Source organism: Brassica napus, chromosome C7 (genome assembly GCF_020379485.1).
Source record: "Brassica napus cultivar Da-Ae chromosome C7, Da-Ae, whole genome shotgun sequence".
Lineage (NCBI taxonomy): Eukaryota > Viridiplantae > Streptophyta > Magnoliopsida > Brassicales > Brassicaceae > Brassica > Brassica napus.
The window spans coordinates 10,888,382-10,906,593 of record NC_063450.1 but is presented as its reverse complement, the minus strand read 5'-3'; the positions used below and the strand labels follow the sequence as shown (position 1 = coordinate 10,906,593).

The following is an 18,212-nucleotide window of genomic DNA, read 5'->3' as shown; positions in this document are numbered from 1 at the left end:
GAATCAACCCAGATTGGTCAGATATGCTCAGCTTTGTGCATGGAGGAGCTTCTACTCACATCGATCAGGTTCTCATTCGCTTACTTTTTCAAGTGGTAGTCTATCATGTCTGGTGGGAGAAAAATCTTAGAAAGCATCAACAAGGACATAAGGGAACATATCATATGATCATTATGAATAATAAAGTTGTCAAGAACCGGATCTCCTCGCTGGGTTATAAGTCAAATCACAGACTTGAAAGACTTCTAAGAAGGTGGTTTGAAGTTTTTGAGTAAGCGTGGAGCTCTTAGTACAAATTTCAATTTTCTTCTATAGTTATACGAAACCTCATTCTTTCTAGAATAGTATTCTTTGTAAATTATCCTTGATGATGATCAATAAATTGAAAATTTCTTTAAAATAATTGTGGTCGATTTGATTGAGAAAATATTGTGGGGATTTGGTTATGATTTTTTTAAGATCTTCAAAATTACGCGTGGAAAGAGCTAGCTCACATGTTTACTTTTGTGGTATGTTAATTAATACTTAATGTACTAGGTTAAGATCTGCGCCTTGCGCGGAATGAACATTATCTATATACATTATTTTATGTATTATATGTTTTTACATAATATGAAATGATAAATATATATTGTCTAATTAAAAGTCATTAATTATTGTATATATAATTAAATTGGTGCGAACATATAAATCAGTTTTATTAATCCAAACAATTTTTTTTCTATTTGATCGGATATATAATTAAATTTAAATGATATTAACATACATAGTATATTATAATATTAATATCTATTAAATGATGTTTTTACTCATATGTTTTTTTTTATCATTTTTTTATTTTCATATAGCAAAGATATTAAATTATTGATAACATAATTTTCATTGTGGGATCAATAATATTAGTAATTTCTAATTTTTAAAAATGAAGCTGTCAATGTTTGTTCAAAGATTTTATCAAAAAATATCGTTTAAACTAAATTTCAAAATTAAAATATTTATGTATTTTATATGGTATATAATTTAATTTAAAATGATATATATATATATATATATATATATATATATATATATATATTAATCTGAATAGTCAATTAAATTAGTCTTTTTACTTATATGATTTTGTAATCATTTGCATTTTTTCATAACAAAATTTTTAAACTATGGATCACAAAATTTAAGCGTGAAACTTTTAATAATTTTAATCATTTATAGTCGTTAGTGAAAATTTAAAATATAACACACACAGAAAAATCTAAATTTTTAATTAATGGTTAATGTGGTTGTTTAATTTATTTTAATAGTTTAAAATTAAAAAAATATATAGAAAATATACTAATTTTTATCAAATCTTTATTATTCAAAATCATTAATTGTTATATATACTTTAGTCACATTAGACAATTCCGTAACTGTTATTTAAGTAAATAATAAAGAACATTAATAATGAATTTATAGTTAGTTTAATAAAAAAATATATTATATAATCATATGAACCAACATATTTCTCTAATGATTCTAAGAATCATCATAGTGATTACACATGGCTACAAAAAAAAAAATTGAAATGTTCCTCAATTAATATATAGGGGATTAAACTAATCGTATGATCCATCATACATTAATAGCTGCCTATTGTAACCCAATAAAACATGAGAAAATAATTTGAATGATTCTTAATATACCTTCATTTGAATCCGTAATGCTCTCGAAAAAACACAAATATGAGATTTCTGCTAAGCACCCATAAATTGTGTGATCCATCTTAGATCCCTTCATTTGATTAATATCAAACTATATTACGAATTGAGTTTTCATAAAATAAAATCAGACATTCTGTCTTTAGTATATAAATGGGAAATTGCAAGGTATAACACCAAAAAAAGGATTTAAGGTAATGTCCACATGCAATTTTTGTTTAAAAGAAAAGGATTTAAGGTATTATAGATGTCATCGAAATTATTTTGTTCTGAAGATATGCATGACAATTTTATTACAGATGGACCATGAAACTCATTTGGACGTTTACAATTAGCCGCTTCCACTGATGGTCTTCTTCACTGGCACTATCTAAAGAGGTATGTACTACTTTCGAATATTAAATGTATGCATAATTATTAACCGTAATGGTTCTGAAGATATGCATGACAATTTCCCATAATGCATAATCCTTTTTTTGGTGTTATACCTTGCAATTTCCCATTTGCACGTTTACAATTAGCCGCTTCCACTGATGTTATTGGTTCTATGATTTTAATGGATTTGAAAATCCAAGCAAAATCTAGTGTTATTGGTTCTATGATTTTAAAATCTGTATTCAAATTCATTGTTATTGGTTCTATGATTTTAAAATAGATTTCAAAATTAGGTGTTATTCAATAGTAAGGATTTGATTAAGCATTTGATTTGAATTTGGATTTGAATAGATTTATAAGTGTTTTAGAGAGTAAAATACAAAGAAACAAATATTGAGTTATAACTTGTTATTTTGAATGGATTTGTCTTATAAATTTTTCTCTAACAAAAAATGTCCAATATCTCACGTATACAACAAAAATTTCAAATAATCCATGGCACTTTCATCATGCAATATTCTATTATAACACCAACTTCCATTTTTCAGTAGAATATGTCATCGTTTCTTTTTTGGTAGGAGTATGTCGTTTCTTTTGAACAAAAAGTTATATTTCCTGATTTTTTTATTTTCTATTATTTCTATATTGATTTTCCGTTTTCCATAACATGTGTATAATCTTCATTATACACACAGAATTTTATAAACACACAAACACATAAAACCTAAAACCAGAAGCATCAATGGGAGAATCACATCAAGAAACACAAGACTCATCGCAAGAACGAGAAAAAGGTTCATATATTCAATGGAGTCCTGAAGAAAATAAAACTTTGATCGATTTACTTTTAGATGCTGTTGCCTCGTGTTTGCGTGACAGTAATGGTACATTCAGCAAATTTACGGTAGAGAGACGAATTCTACCTACTCTCAATCGAATGCATGGATGCAATATACTTTGTTTTATTATAAAGCTGAATTTATTGCAAATCCATTTGATTGATTTTAATAATCCATTTATTTTGATTCTGAATTCCGTATGTTTGATTTCGAAATCTATATGTCTGATTTAAGAATCAACGGATTTCTTAAATCCTAGAAGAATTCTCAAATCCATTAAAATCATAGAACCAATAACCCCTACTTAGTATAAAAAAAATAGTAAAAAGAGGCTATCTATTAATTATAATCCAACTTAGGTATACATTCCACAAATCCAGAATGCTAAAATATAGTTCATTGACAGGCTGCAAAGTGTGAGTTATGCCGTTAGTTAGTGTATGTATTTATAGTTATAATGTAGTGTTGTTCAAGTTTGGATCCTGCCCAATGGAGAATATACATTGAACTGATAAGATTTATATTTTCTGTATATGGAAAATAAATTTAATTTCACGTTTTCAAAATTTGGGAACTTCCTTAGCATATATATTTTATATTGAATTATGATTTCGCATATTGTCCAATTTGACAATTCTTTTTCTGCAAGCAGTTAATTTTGGGAATACTTCTAGCGCAAGGAATATAACCTATCACGCAAAATTAATGCGAGATGTTTATTGCCATCATTGATCAAATATCGTAAATAACCATTTAAAGTTGAGATATTACAAATGCGAAATTTATGGTATAATAGCTACCAACTGTATCAAAACTTCAATGGGACTTAATAATTACAGAGCTTCTGAGACTTCGATATAGGCACTAATATACACTAATACACATATACACTAATGTTTCTTAATGTCATCCGTTTTATTTCTCTAGCTAAGTTGGTCCACTTTAAAAATGACTCTGAGAAGGGTTGAGGTGACGACACATCAGTAGGAATGGCAATTGGGACAACCCGCCCCGCCGTGGCCCGCCCTGCTGCGGTCTCTATCTCTGGCGGATCTTTGTGGGCCAGCCCGCCGTAATCCGCGGTTCCTAAACCTCTACCCAAACCCGCCCCGCTTGCTACATAGGACTTTGCGGTCCGGCCCGCGGGTAGTGAAAATGCAATCTTCATTAGTTCTCTTCTTCTCATTGACCTTGAGACATCTCAGAACTCATCGCAGATCAAATAGTTCTCAGAAAGAAAGAAAAAGAAGAATGAAAGTGATGAGCTTAACTACTCCATCTTCGCAAAGAAAATTCACTGGCTGCTTCTTAAGCGCACCAACAAGCCCACGAAGAATCACATAGTGGTACAGAGAGTACGAGGAGGAGGCAAAAAGAAACTTCTCCGAACGTTCTTTGATTCCTTTTGATTGGGAAGAGAATCAAGGCAGTCCGAGGAAGATCACTGACAATGAAGAAGACACTGTTGATGATAAACAAGATAGATGAGACATGATATTAGCCTACACGGTTTCTTTGGTTTCTCTACTAAAGATTGAAAGTGTAATATTGAATCAGTCTGATACCAATGACAACTAATAGTAAAACTTTAAAACAATCAAAGTTTCAAACAAAACAGCTCATACATAAAAAAAAAACAAAACTGATAACTTCTTGTTACTAAAGTCTACAACCATCATGTTTCAAGTCAACTAGTCAAGTCAAACAAAGCAAACGAACTCTTGAACTCAATACTGTAACTTAGTAGCAGATTGTAAATTTGTAATCTAATTACAGTATAGAATGGCGAGTGATATAAATAACATGCAAAGATTTAACTTTAACTCGTGTCTACCGAGAGGAAGAAATCATATACCTGTGTAGATGGTAGATGGTGGTAGATCGAGGAAGAGGTGAAGCTACAGTGGTAGATGGAGGAAGAAGAGCGAGGAAGAAGAGAAGCTATGGTAGTAGATCGAGGAAGAAGAGAAGCTCTGGTGGTGCTCTCTACGAAAAGAAGTACGGTTGTAGACCAAAGATGAAGAGAAGGTACCGATGGAGAAGATAAGGCCCGGTGGTGACCTTAGTCAACGGGTGGAAGAGAAGGTCCAGAATTTCCTCCACAGTCGCCATTTCTAACCTTTTTTGTCGGTGCGCAGAACGCCAAACGTCTCTGGTGAAGACGACACGCGGGTCTCGAATGCTCCGCAAACCCGCGTCGACCCACCCCACATTGGCCCATGCCCGAAATTGACCAACCCGCAAGACCCGCAATATCTCGGGCCTAAGATATGTAAGCCCAAGCCCGCCCCGCAGTGGGACTTTACGGGTTAGACCCGCGGGCTAACGTACCAATTGCCATCCCTACACATCAGCACTAATCCCTTAAGTCACAACTTAAAAATGTTCCACAAATAATATATAGGGATATATAGTTTTTTTCCTAGAGTTCTCGGGTTCGATTGGTGGGATATATAGTTTTTTTCTCAAATGCTTTCCAACATCTATAACATTTTTTCTATTTTTTTTTAGTTTTGTAAAATCATCCAGAATATGTAAAATGCTTTCTTGTTACATTCAGAAATATGAAAATTTTACAACATAAATCTCCAAATGTTTTGCCTTGGCTCCGAACCAATAGGATACTTCAGCTCATGCAGTGCTAGCCTGAGAGGTACTGAAACTCTCATCGTGTTACTGTCCTACATAACCAAAGTTTTTTCAAATTTGTTAATATTGGATTTTCTGGATACCTTTCCTAAAACTTAAAAAAACCTTCCTGAAATCAAAAAAACAAGCCACAAAGTTTCACAAACACAAGCAATCGACTAGAAATGTCATAAGCAAATTCAAGAGTCTGCCAAAAATATCAGTATGCGTAAGCCAAACAAGTAACCAAGCAAAACATTTTTCCCTAATTACTAATTTGTTTGATTAACATACTTCTTTACCTCAGTATTCTGATTTTCTTTCCTAATTAATGGAGATCAATATGACTACACACTACATGGTCAGCTCATGTTTCACACTCCTATGCATTATCGATGGCTACTCCATCAATACCTCAGAAGGCCTAAACATTTTACAAATTCTTCCTAAATTTGAACACAATAACATAATTTAACCAATTGATCTTTCTAACCCCAACTTTAACCCAATTTCCAACACAAGATTGCATCAATTGAGTAGTACATACTTCTCAAGAAGAAGAAAAACCACAACTCTAATCTACTTCAACCAATATTGGTTTTCAAGTAGCTCTAAATCGCTTCTCATGTAGTTCTAAATCGCAAGCAGTTATCAGAGAAGAAAGAGATGATCAACATCGAGAACTGCCAGATCGGCCCTTCGTTTCCAATGTGGCTTCAAGTGCAAAAAAAACTCAACTCAATCACACTCAAGACACTGGGATTGCAGATAAAATACAACACATCTGGTTCTCAAGAATAGTTTCTGATGTAACTCAACTGTATCTAGAAAACAACAGAATCAAAGGTACATTACCTCAAAACCTTGTGTTCCCAAATTTAGCAGCCTTTGATTTGACCTCCAACAACTTTCAAGGCTCTTTCCCTCGCTGGACAGCAAACATAACATAGCTTTGTCTTTACCAGAACAACTTCTCGTGTAATGGTGTTTCTCTTCAGCTACAAACTGGCCTTAGACTCTTTCTTAGGAATCAGAGAATCAACAAAACCACAAAATGAAGATCTCACAGAACCACAACCATATATATCGCAAATCACTTCTCATGTAGTTCTAAATCACAAGCAATTATCAGAGAAGAAAGAGGAACAACGAGATTCAAAACCTCTTACCAAAGAATAACTTCACGAGATCGTCTTTCTTCTTTTGTAGCCAAGATTTGCTTTTACCTGTTCGATTAATACAACAAAACAAACTGAATTATATTTAAAAACCAAAAACCCCAAAATTTTTAATCGCAAAACCCTAAGTATTTAAAATCAATGATATTAGACTTTAGAAACACACCATGATGGCGTCGGTGGAGAATCAGAGGTTCTTGTTCTTTGCCGGAGATGGTAGCAGCTTCGTGTTTTTCGCCGTAGACATTCTTCGCCGGAGACGTTCTTCGCCGGAGAGGATGAAACGAAGTCGGGTCTGATGGAGAATGACAAAGTTTATCCTTGTAATTGGTTAATTATAAAAGGGGGTATCTAAATCTTTTTACCGATTAATGAAAGCTATTTAGCTGACCTTCAGCTTGAGCGGCTGTTTTTGGGACATGAACTTAAAAAGGTCTAATTTGAAGAATTGCCCAAAATTTAATGTCAAAAATTATAAAAAGGAAGTAAACCACGAAAGCTTATAAAGTAATTTGTTTAGAAATAATTAATTTTTTTTGTAGTTGCAAAAATAAAAAAATTATTTTTAAATCACATAATTATATGATCACGTTCATTTAGGAAATATTCCATAAACACTAATATAAAACATTGTCAATAATATTGTTAATAAAATTAAATGGTAATAGCACACTTAACGTTTTCACATCAATGCGTTGCTATTAGTTAAAAGATATAATGTTAATAAAGATTTGTCAACAGTTGTTAAGGGCCTCAATCTTACAAAGTATATTTTTATAAAATAAATCTCATAGCTGCTCTAAAGCTTAAAATATCATTAATTTGTTCCATATTTTGTTTTTTGACTTAGCATATTTTTGTAAAAGAGAGTGAACTCTACTTTATATATATATATAGATTCAGGACTTTGCTAATATTAAATGTTTTTATTATATATTAACTATGTTTTAATATAAAGATATAACTTTAAAATTCAACCATATCCAACAAATCCATGTTTAAAAGGACATTTACAATTTTTACCTTATAATATATATGCAAATTTAAGTTCAAAAAAAAATATATATGCAAATTCAATGAAACTTGATCACAAATAAACCATTTTGAGGTAACGTAATAACCTTCTTGCCCATCACGCTTCTATTTATACCTCTGTTATCCCAGTGTACGGTGTACCATCACTGAAACCAAACTTAAATCATTCACATTGACATCGTTCTAACAAAAAATTTCAAAACAATAGAAGGCAGTTCCGAAATTCAGAGAGAGATGAACAATTTGCGCATTACTGTTTCATTATTTTTGGCCACTCTTGTCTTCACCGCGACTTGTATTTAGCTTTCTTTACCTCAAACTAAAATTTACATATTATCCGCTACAATATGAATGATGATTTAATTAAATTTTCTTTGTTTTGGCAGTTTCAAACTCTGTGGTGGAGGCCAAAAAAGAAATCATAATCTCATTCAAATGTAAACAGAAATCAGATTGTCTATCAAACATTGCGTGTCAGGCTTGTGTTGATTGCCGATGTGATAAGAAATTGTGTAGATGCCATGGTTTCAAACAAGAAAACGGGAATACAACAGTTGCACCATTTCCAGTTTAAATTACTCATCATTTTCCTATTAAAGATCTATGCCTTTGTAATGCAAAATCTATATCTATATAAATAAAGTTAAACTCTCTCCTCTCATTACGCTACCTCATCCGCCGAGTAATCTGAGTGTGCCACATCATCACTGCTCACACCTTTCACCGAATGAGATATTGTTTTAATTCCAGACTAATTTAAAGTCTTGGTCCATTAGCTATTTCAAAACATAAATCTTTTTATTGGGTTAAGAGTTTTTCTTTCTTCTCTTTAAATGATCTTCCTTCAACCGTGTTATTGTAACACCGGACATGCAAGTATGCAACTCCTGAGTTGTTACGCCTGGGATCAACATTACATACAAGTAATTTAATATTTTATTAACATCCAACATCCCATACCTCCCATTATATCTCATTCAATTTATGTTTCCCTTTGTCCATTGTTACTCTTATTTCTCTTACTCATCAATCCTTCCACCACATTAAAACTTCTGGCTGTTAAACCCATGCACCAAGAATGTCACCTTCCCCCCCCCCCCTCCTCTAGTTCGACTTCGATGGAAAAGAACGCTGAACTCGCTTTTGCCAAAATGAACCGAAGAGTATTCGAGACGGGCGATCTTTTTTTTTTTTAACACAAACATATCATATATTAAAATTGCAGCCCAACTAAGAATAGTTGGTGGTAACCAAGTACAATGCTGATTTAGCCAGTGAATCAGCCAGAGAGTTCAAGTTACTGGAAACAAAAGAAAAAGCAATACAATCAAAAGAAAGGGATAGATGCTCGATGTCCCGGGAGATTCCGTAGAGATCCTTCGGGTGGTTCTTCGAGTTGATAAGAGCAACAAGTGCTTGACAATCTGTTTTGATCTAGATTCTTGTAAAACCGGCTTCGAGGGCGTTGAGTAGAGCCGATCTAATAGCTAGCGCCTCAGCTACTAGAGAAGAAGATATGTTCTCAAATGTCGTTGTACCCTGGTGCAGTTGTTCGTCCTGTTGGGAGATGAAGATCCAGCCGCAGCCTACTCTGGATGAAGTAGCGTGCCAAGCTGCATCAGTAAAACAGAGTACACGTGCGGAGTGAATGGGTGGGATTGGAACGTGGGTCAGTGAGGGTCGAGGCGGCTAGGTAGACGCTTGGGCATGGTGCCATTCTTTTGTGCTGCGTATGGCCTTAGGAAGAATCTCCACAGGCGTCGAGATTCTGTTTTCGAAAATATAGAGGTTCCTTGCTGTCCAAATGCCCCAAACGATCCATGGGAAGATATCTCCGGGCAGTCCCCACGGTGGTAACATAATGATTGAGCCTGACGCCAAGAAAGCTTCACTAAAGGAGACACAGTTCGCTGGGTTGAAGCTCGAGGTCCAAATTGTGTTACTCCATATCTGTCTAGTGTAGTAGCAATGGAGGAAGATGTGCTCTGCAGTTTCGACTTCTCCACAATACCTGCATGTCACATTAGACATAAGACCACGCTTTGCTAGGTTCCCTCCTAGAGCCAAAGCACCCTGGACTACTTTCCATAAGAATAGTTGGAGTTTTGGTGAGGTCTTGCGTTTCTATATCGCCTTATAGATCTGATGATAATATGTGGGTGCATCTATTTGAACTGCTGTAGCTACATAATAGCTAGACTTGGCTGAGTACATCCCTGATCTGGAAGCCAACAACATGAAGGAATCTGTCGCTCCTGTAACACTCGGCTTGATACGCAAAATTTCCGGTAAGTGTTGGGGAAGGATGCTCAGTTTCTTTGGTATGTTCAATTCCAGAGTTTCTCTGCAAAGGAGGTCAGCGACGCAAAGATCTTGGTGGACCTCTTGCATTGGACCAACCGGTCTCAACGGCTCGTCCATGTTTAGCCAAGGGTCTTTCCACACTCGTGTACTTTCTCCATCTCCAATGGCTTTACTCAGGTTGGTTAATAGCAGGTCTCTCCCCACCAGAATCCCTCTCCATCCATGTGAAGCAGCTTTCGGTGTATCCACTTGTAGGAAGGGGGCTTTACTACAATATTTGCCTCGTAGTACTCTTGAAAATAAGCACTCCGGCTTTGGTATTATCCTCCAGGCCTGCTTCGTTAGAAGAGCCTTGTTGTAGGCTTGGATGTCTCTGATTCCTAAACCTCCCAAAGCTTTCGGGGCTATAAGTTTATCCCAAGCTACCCAACACATTTTTTTCCGGAGAAGAATCCCACCAAAATCTCGTAAGGGCAGGCTGAATTCGAATACACAAGCTCACTGGTAGTAGGAAACAAGTCATTGCAAAGGATGGCATTGCAGTGAGTACCGCCTTTAGCATGACTAGTTTACCCGCACTCGAGAGATGTTTCGATGCCCAACTAGCGCCCTTTAGCCTAATCCGGTCCACTATACTTGTGAAAAGATCTCTTTTTCGTCGCCCGAAGTGTTCCGGGAGTCCCAAATATTTTCCTACTCCTCCTTCTTGTGCAATCCCGAGGTGTGATTTAACACGTTCCTGTTGGGGAAAAATACTCAGGTATTGAATTCCTCCAGACCCCAGGTAGGACACCGGCCTCTGGATCCCCGCTGGAAGGGACCCCGGTTCTCAGGATCCCCGCTAGGAGGAACCCCGTTTCCCCGCTACGAAGTACTCCGGGTCCGGTCCCCAGGACCGCCCCCTTCCCCCGGGAAAAGGAAAACTTCCGATAAGGAGAACCTTCCATATTTTCGAATATGGAAGAATTTAACCTACTCCAACCGACTAAGGCCCGCCTTAAGAAGACTATATAAAGGGAACCTAAACCCTAAAGCGAGAGGTCGACACTTCAAGACTTAGAGATTATAGCTAGGTAGCTAGAACTAGCGTTTATACAACAATCATTGTAGTTCCGACTTGTTCTATCTAATAAAACATCTCTTCAAGTATATTTATCTCTAACACTCACGAAATCTATACAATAACCAGCCTTGTCCATCGTTCCGTGGTACTCACAAAGATCCTACACAAAAATCCTCTAACAGTTTGGTGCTAGAAGGAGGGGAGTAATCTAAACTACGTGATAATGGCGGTGGACGAGCAGGATGAGCTACCCGAAGCTACCCAGAGAGAAGCTGAACTCCAGAGGCAAATCGATGATCTGCAAGGTCAAGTAACCAGATTGCATATAACTCGGGAGGAGACCAATCCCGAGCTCTCCTTGGAGTTCCAGACCCTGAAGGAGAAGCTCAACGAACACTCAAAGCAACTGGAGCAGAGCGCCGAGAATCTCAGCCAGCTCGAATCGGAGAATCTTATCCTCCAAGACGAGAACCAAGCCCTCAACACGACGAGCAACAAGAAGCGTCGATTTCGGGCTCAGGTCCGCCCTATGCCGACTCTAGAGACACCCAACTCCGGGACGGGCACGAATTTCCCAACTACGACGCTGGGAGGAGACACATCAACGCTCGAAAAGGCCAGGGATGCTCAGACCTACGACGTGGATGACAGCGAATCGGAGCCCAAACCCGATAAAGAAGCACCAGACGGAGCAGTGAGAGCGGAGTCTCCTATGATCGCTCACCTTCACCAGATATTCTCCAAGAGGCTCGACGCCATGCAGTCCATGGTAGAGAGGCTTATGGGGGTAGCTTCCCCCATTCGGAAGACCAACCCCGACTCCATCGCTGACACTCCCTTCACGGATAAGATCACCTCGATCAAGATGCCCATGAAGTTCTCCTTCCCCAGCATAAAGGCGTATGACGGCACCACTGATCCGAACGACCACGTCGCCCAATACAGACAATGGATGCTCGCCATAGCACTCCCAAAGGGGTTGCGCGAAGCTACCATGTGCAAAGGGTTCGGCTCCACCCTGACTGGACCCGCTCTGCAATGGTATATTAACTTACCCTCCAGGTCCATAGCTTCCTTTGCGGTTCTCAGCGAAAAATTCGTGGAGCAATTAGCCAGCAGCAGGGACCTGGAGAAGACCTCTGACAGCCTCTACGAAATCCTCCAGCATCGAGCGGAACCCATGCGTGGCTACATAGCCCGCTTCAATCAAGAAAAGGTGGCTATCCCCGAATGCAGTATCCCCACTACTATCTCTGCCTTCAAGAGAGGTCTGCTCCCCGATGGAGACCTCTATAAGGAGCTGACCAAATACCAGTGCAAAACCATGGAAGACATCCTATCTCGAGCCTGGGCACAGGTAAAATGGGAGGAAGATGTCGCCAGCCGCGCCAAGGCGCAACGCAAGATCCCGAGACGATCAGACATGACCGAGCTGAGCGAGATGAGAAACCCTCTCAAAGACCAGCCAGGGACTCTGGAAATCGGAACCGGGGCATATACCAGAACCGGTCGATCGAGAAGGCAGAAGGGATGGAAGTGTCCACGTGGCCAGACATCTCTCACCTCTCCGTCTCAAGGGCGGAGCTGATCAATGTTCTGAGGCAGATGGGGCAACAGGTCAAGTGGCCTCAGAAGATGAAAGCACTCGACTCTTTCCGGAACCCTGGTTTCTGGTGCCAATTCCACCGAGACCACGGTCACAAAACGGAGGACTGCATCGCACTAAAGATCGAGGTCAACGAGCTGCTTAAGAAAGGACACCTTAGGGAGTTCCTTTCTGGGAAGGCCAAGAGCCATCTAAGACAGGAGACAACGGGTAAGCCCACTGAAGCTGCTCCCGTCTCGCCACCGCGACAGGACCGAGTGATCCATGTCATATCGGGCGGTTCGGAAATCAGCGGCATAAGCCATCCAGCCGCGAAGAAAAGCACCGGAACGCTAAGCACGGCCTAGAGGCAGCCAAGCCAAAATGCCTGCTCCTAGGAACGGACGAAATAAGCTTAACGGCCAAGGAGCAGGAGAAAGTTCTCACCCCGCATCACGACGCCCTGGTCATATCGCTCACCGTAGCGAACTGCCTGGTAAAAAGGATACTGGTAGGTAATGAAAGCTCCAGCAACATCATCTTCCAGGCCGCATACAAGGACCTGGGGCTGGAGGAAAGCGCTCTAACTCGGAGGATAACCCCCCTTATAGGGTTCAGCGGGGAAGTCAAACAAACCGCCGGGGAAGTAACCCTCCCTGTATGCGCTGAAGGAGTCAACATGTCAACCAAGTTCCTCATTGTAGATTGGGACTCGTCTTACAACATGATCCTAGGACGGCCTTGGATTCACGACATGGGGGCCGTCCCCTCGACTCTTCACCAAATGGTGAAATTCCCTACACCCTGGGGCATAAAGGCAATCAGAGGGGATCAGGAGTAGTCCCGCTCCTGTTGCCAGACCACTCTGAAAGGAAAGCCCAAGGTCTTATAGCAATTAAAGAGTAAGCCTCCGGCTCATCACACCGAGGAACCGGAGGTAGAGGAAATGGACGACGTGCCATTAACTGAAGGAGATCAGACCCGACACCTCAAGATCGGTTCCAAGCTGACCGAAGGATTGAGAAGAAGACTGATAGACTTCCTCAGGTCTAACTCCGACTGCTTCGCTTGGTCCCACGCAGACATGCCTGGGATCGATCCGGAAATCATCATGCACAAGCTGCAGGTGGACCCCCCTACATTAACCCGTCAGACAAAAGAGAAGGAAGTTTGCCCCCAAGAGAGACGCAATCATCAACGATGAAGTCAAAAGCCTGCTTGGCATGGGGTTCATTCGTGAGGTGCAATACTCAGAATGGCTAGCCAACGTCGTCGTGGTGAAGAAAAAGAACGGGAAGTGGAGAGTCTGCATCGACTTCACGAACCTCAACAAGTCCTGTCCAAAGGACCCTTCCCGCTACCTCATATCGACAAGCTGGTGGACGCCACTGCGGGCACCAGCTGATGAGCTTCATGGACGCGTTCTCCGGCTACATTCAGATACTTATGCATCCGGAAGACCAGGAGAAAACATCTTTCATGACATCCAGAGGGATCTACTGCTACAAGGTTATGCCCTTCGGCCTAAAGAACACATGATCAACCTATCAACAGCTGGTGAACATTATGTTCGCGGATCAAATCGGGAGAACCATGGTGGTCTACATCGATGACATGCTGGTCAAGTCCCTGGAGGCGGAAGACCACATATCTCACCAGCAGCAAGCCTTTTCCACCCTCAGGAAGTATAACATGAAGCTTGTGGGAACCAAAATTCACACTTTCGATTTCCGTTTAAATAGAGAAAGTTAGAAAAACCCTAATTTACGTATGAGAGTTTACAACACGCCAAGCAATCAGAACACAAAATAAAGACGAGAAAAATAAGAAATCGTAAAAAGAGAGCAAAAAGAAGTCTTATTCCGAATTTGCGTATGAGCGTTTACAACAAGGTAGGAGCCTTGGCTACAAGAGCTGTCGGCAAGTTCCCTAGTTCTAATAACCTAAGACTGCAGAACCTAGTTGAGTCGCAACTCGAAATAACAAAAACGGAAAGTTGCCTAATTGCTCTAAGTGCTAAGTTTTCTCTCGAAAAGTTCTCTCTTTGTGCCTCTCGCCTAGGACTCCTTATATACTCCTCCAAGGTCGGGGTTAGCTTTTCCCTTCCTGCCCTTAAGCCGTCTTAAGTGAAAAATGGAGATATTCCATTTTTTCCGATCTTCATGTTTATCCGCGAAAACTTAACATTTTTTCAGCGGAAACTTATCTTTATATTTGTTTTTATAAAAGAAAAACATAAACCGCCATGGCATCTATGGGTTCGTTCTTAAAGAATCGTAAGTGGGCTTGTAGTCGCGTTTTAGACCTCGTTGGGCCGTCTATCGACATGAGACGTTTGTTAAGATTTTCTTTTCGACAAAAACAAGTTCTCGCGGTTTTTATCCTAAAGTTTCAACGGTAACTTTGATCGGAACGATGTGAGAAATGATATGGCTGCGGTACATGGGAGCTAGCATTGAGGAACATACGAGAATGCACGAATTTGGGTCGTACCCGTTGATCGATGTCCGAGACAGTTCGGTCGCTACGTAGCGATCTGATCCGCGCTGGATCGGTCTACGTAGCGACCAAACGAAAGGTTTGGTCGGTCGCTGCGTAGTGACCGACTCGTTCGCGGCGTAGCGACCGACACGTTGGCGGGTCGGTCGCTAAGTAGTGACCGACCGAGTGGCTTGGTCGCTCGACCGAGTGGCTTGGTAGGTCGCTACGTAGCGACCGACCGAATGGCTTGTTCAGTCTTTACGTAGCGACCAACTCGTTCGCGGACTGGTTGCTACGTGGCGACCTTGTTTGGATCCTTTTCTAACGTTTTATGAACGTGTTCTTGGACTATGGGCGTTCAGTTTGGATGAATCAACCGAGATTAGTGCAAGATTTCACCGCAGAGTTCTTCGTAAAGATTTCTTTACGAAGATTACTTTTCGTAAAAGTTTTCATGCTGATTTTTACGGATATTTGGATGTTGACTTCGTCGTGTCCGTTTTTGACCCCAACAGTTAGCCCCCAGCCCGTTAGAATCGTGGATTACGATGAGATTCTAGCGCGCAGTTTGGCGAATTAGGCAAGATAGGCGTATTGGACGAAATTTATACCCAAGGATCCGCAGACAAATAGTAACTTTTAATTCCTATAAGAAGGAAGGTAACTTTCCTCATAATTTTCACTCACTTATTTTCATAAGAAGTTTATTGAGAAAAAAATTCCCTCTCCCTCTTCTTCTCTTTTTTTTTTGAAGTTTAAAAGATGTCTAGCAGAAAAAGGCTTTGAAAAAGGTACCTCCCGCGGTTTTTCGTCTTAAGGTGTTCGCGATGATGATATTCTTGTCCCGAAGGCCGAGTTCGTGCCTCACTCGTTAGATCCTGCCGATGGTGAGGCGTACTGGATAGCGAGATATGGTTCGATTACTCCCCCTGGCGAGAAGTCATTTCCTGTCATGAACCAGCGTTCGGTCGAAAAAGGCGCGCCGAGCAGAAGCACTGGTGAATTCCTTAAGGCCGTTCGGGCATTCTGCCGCATTTCAGACGCGGTAGAGTTTCCAATTCCGTGTCGAGGGGAAAGTGCTGATAATGCCTCGGAGGGTTACTTTACCTGCTACGAGTCATTGTTGGTGCGCTGTCGTCTGTGGTTTCCGATCCCTGAAATCATAGTCCGTGTGTTGGACCGTTTCGAGGTATCGATGAGCCAGCTGAATCCCACCAGTTTTCATCATCTCATTGGTGTCGTGATCTTGAGCTATGAGCATGGTCTCTCCCTTACCACTGACCATTTTGAAGCGATTTTTAGGCTGCAACTTGTTTTGAAACTGCACCTCTACAGGTTGGTCCCTCGGAAATATATGACGGTGATTAAGGGGCTTATTTCCAACTCTAACTCGTGGACGAAGTTCTTCTTCTTTGTCCGTATAAACACTGCATCCGTCGAAGAGAATTGCATCCCATTGTTCCGGAGCAAGCCGAATGACAGTCCCTTCATCAACCCGCTTTTCCCATTCCCCGATGACGTGATCGCAATGAGGGACCTCCTCAGGAATAGTCCGTTTTTCTAGACCTTCTTTACGCCGAGGAGAGTCCGCAAGGCGTTGAGACTCGTGCATCCTGGTCTTGGAGTGGGCGTAGAAGCGGATAGTGATTCTGAGTCCGATAATCCTGCACCCTGTGACGTTCCCGCGGAGGAGACGAACGCGAGATCCTCTAAGGGTAAAGGCATTGATCTTGGTGATATAGAGTTTTTTCGTAGATGACTCTATTCTTCCAGGATGGGATCCGAACTTTTCTTACGGTGACGTTAGTGGTTCGAGCGAGGTATCTATTCCGGATTTTGACGATTTCTTTGCTGGTTTACCCTCGAGTTTCGATCCTCCTTCATCTGTGGACGAATTGGAAAGGTCCAAGGTAGTCGTGGAAGGATCTCGCATAATCAACGGGGTTAGTTTCTTTCTTCTTTAGGAATTTTGCGGATAGAATCATGCGCCCCTTTTTTTTTAAACATGTTAGTCATTTTTACAGGGTCTGAACATGCTTGGCTCATCCCTTGAGGGGAGCCACAGGGAGGCCATGGTTTATCGCTTCAAGGCAGAGAAAGCGGAAAAGGACCTTGCACGTATGCAAAACAAAATTATAGAGCGAGATTCGAAGTTTGCCAAGGATCATCACAAGGCCGTCCGTAGAGCGGAAAGGAGAGGTAGGAGAGAGATTGCCAAGGTGATGAGAAACCGTGCTTCTCAGTTCAAGACCGAGTATGGAAACCTTAAGGAGGCTTATTACTTGGTGGGCGATTTTCGCGAGTGTCGTGGTTCAGGTGGAACCCTCTGGAAGACGCAGACGGACAACTTTGTTTTCAAGGATGAGATGGAAACCATGAAAGGTGGCATGAATGATCATGCCCATGCTGAGGTGCTTATTTCCCCGATCGACGGGATGATTCAGGGATTTTGGGATCCCATCCCGGTTTCTCCCGATACGGAGGAGGACACGACTGAGTTTGCCAGTGATGATGAGGAAGTGGACTGTCCCGCGGATGCATTCGGAGCTTCCATGTCTGGGGGTTTTAATTTTAATCTGTGAGAATCGAAGTTAGTATTTGACGGGAAGAGGTTTCCCCTTTCTTGTATTTATGGCCGAGTGTGGCCTTTATGTTGAGACTCTGTGTGGGCTTGTTTGGCCGCTTTGTTTTTATCGGGACTGGCCGTTGGTGGCTTGGAATCCCTACTGCTCTGCGGTTTTATATATGATGAATATTTATCGAACTACTTTGTTCTGAATATGTTTGAAATAAATATGAGTTTTCGTCTCATATTTAGTTCTAGCGAGATGTTCAATCTGTTGGTTTGCTCGAGATGTGCATTTTTCGTAAAAATTGTTTATTTATTTTTACGAAGTTTCATGAACGTTAAGATACGGACGGAGAGACATGTTTTAAGATCTCGTATCATTTTTTACATATCATGTCTTGAGATGTTAGAGACCAGTGTGCTGGGTTTAGGGCAAGACCTAGGTTTCCTTCCGGTTT

General features: G+C 40.5%; 2 protein-coding genes and 1 long non-coding RNA gene across 3 annotated transcripts; 2 read left to right on the top strand and 1 right to left on the bottom strand.

Moving 5' to 3' along the window:
* Positions 1-5,393: 5,393 nt before the first annotated feature.
* Positions 5,394-7,158, bottom strand: LOC106409294. The gene is made up of 3 exons (XR_001282023.3): positions 6,884-7,158; positions 6,395-6,765; positions 5,394-5,592 (listed from the first exon to the last, which is right to left on the bottom strand). It is a non-coding gene; the product is annotated as an uncharacterized LOC106409294 (long non-coding RNA).
* A 563-nt stretch (positions 7,159-7,721) lies between these two features.
* On the top strand, positions 7,722-8,411 carry LOC125590277 (defensin-like protein 287). Its single transcript, XM_048763720.1, has 2 exons — positions 7,722-8,047; positions 8,139-8,411. Exons 1-2 carry the CDS (start codon positions 7,987-7,989, stop codon positions 8,324-8,326), a joined length of 249 nt encoding a protein of 82 aa, XP_048619677.1. The 5' UTR covers positions 7,722-7,986; the 3' UTR covers positions 8,327-8,411.
* Positions 8,412-12,724: 4,313 nt separating this feature from the next.
* On the top strand, positions 12,725-13,545 carry LOC125590406. The gene is made up of 2 exons (XM_048763968.1): positions 12,725-12,935; positions 12,977-13,545. Exons 1-2 carry the CDS (start codon positions 12,725-12,727, stop codon positions 13,543-13,545), a joined length of 780 nt encoding a protein of 259 aa, XP_048619925.1.
* Positions 13,546-18,212: the final 4,667 nt, after the last annotated feature.

What these genes read in the sequence shown, in the direction of transcription:
- LOC125590277 (XM_048763720.1), top strand. Translation starts at nt 7,987, where the DNA reads ATGAACAATTTGCGCATTACTGTTTCATTATTTTTGGCCACTCTTGTC. An exon ending in TCTTGTCTTCACCGCGACTT is followed by an intron (nt 8,048 to 8,138) that starts GTATTTAGCTTT and finishes TTGTTTTGGCAG; the next exon opens with TTTCAAACTCTGTGGTGGAG.
- LOC125590406 (XM_048763968.1), top strand. Translation starts at nt 12,725, where the DNA reads ATGGGGCAACAGGTCAAGTGGCCTCAGAAGATGAAAGCACTCGACTCT. An exon ending in TCTAAGACAGGAGACAACGG is followed by an intron (nt 12,936 to 12,976) that starts GTAAGCCCACTG and finishes CCACCGCGACAG; the next exon opens with GACCGAGTGATCCATGTCAT.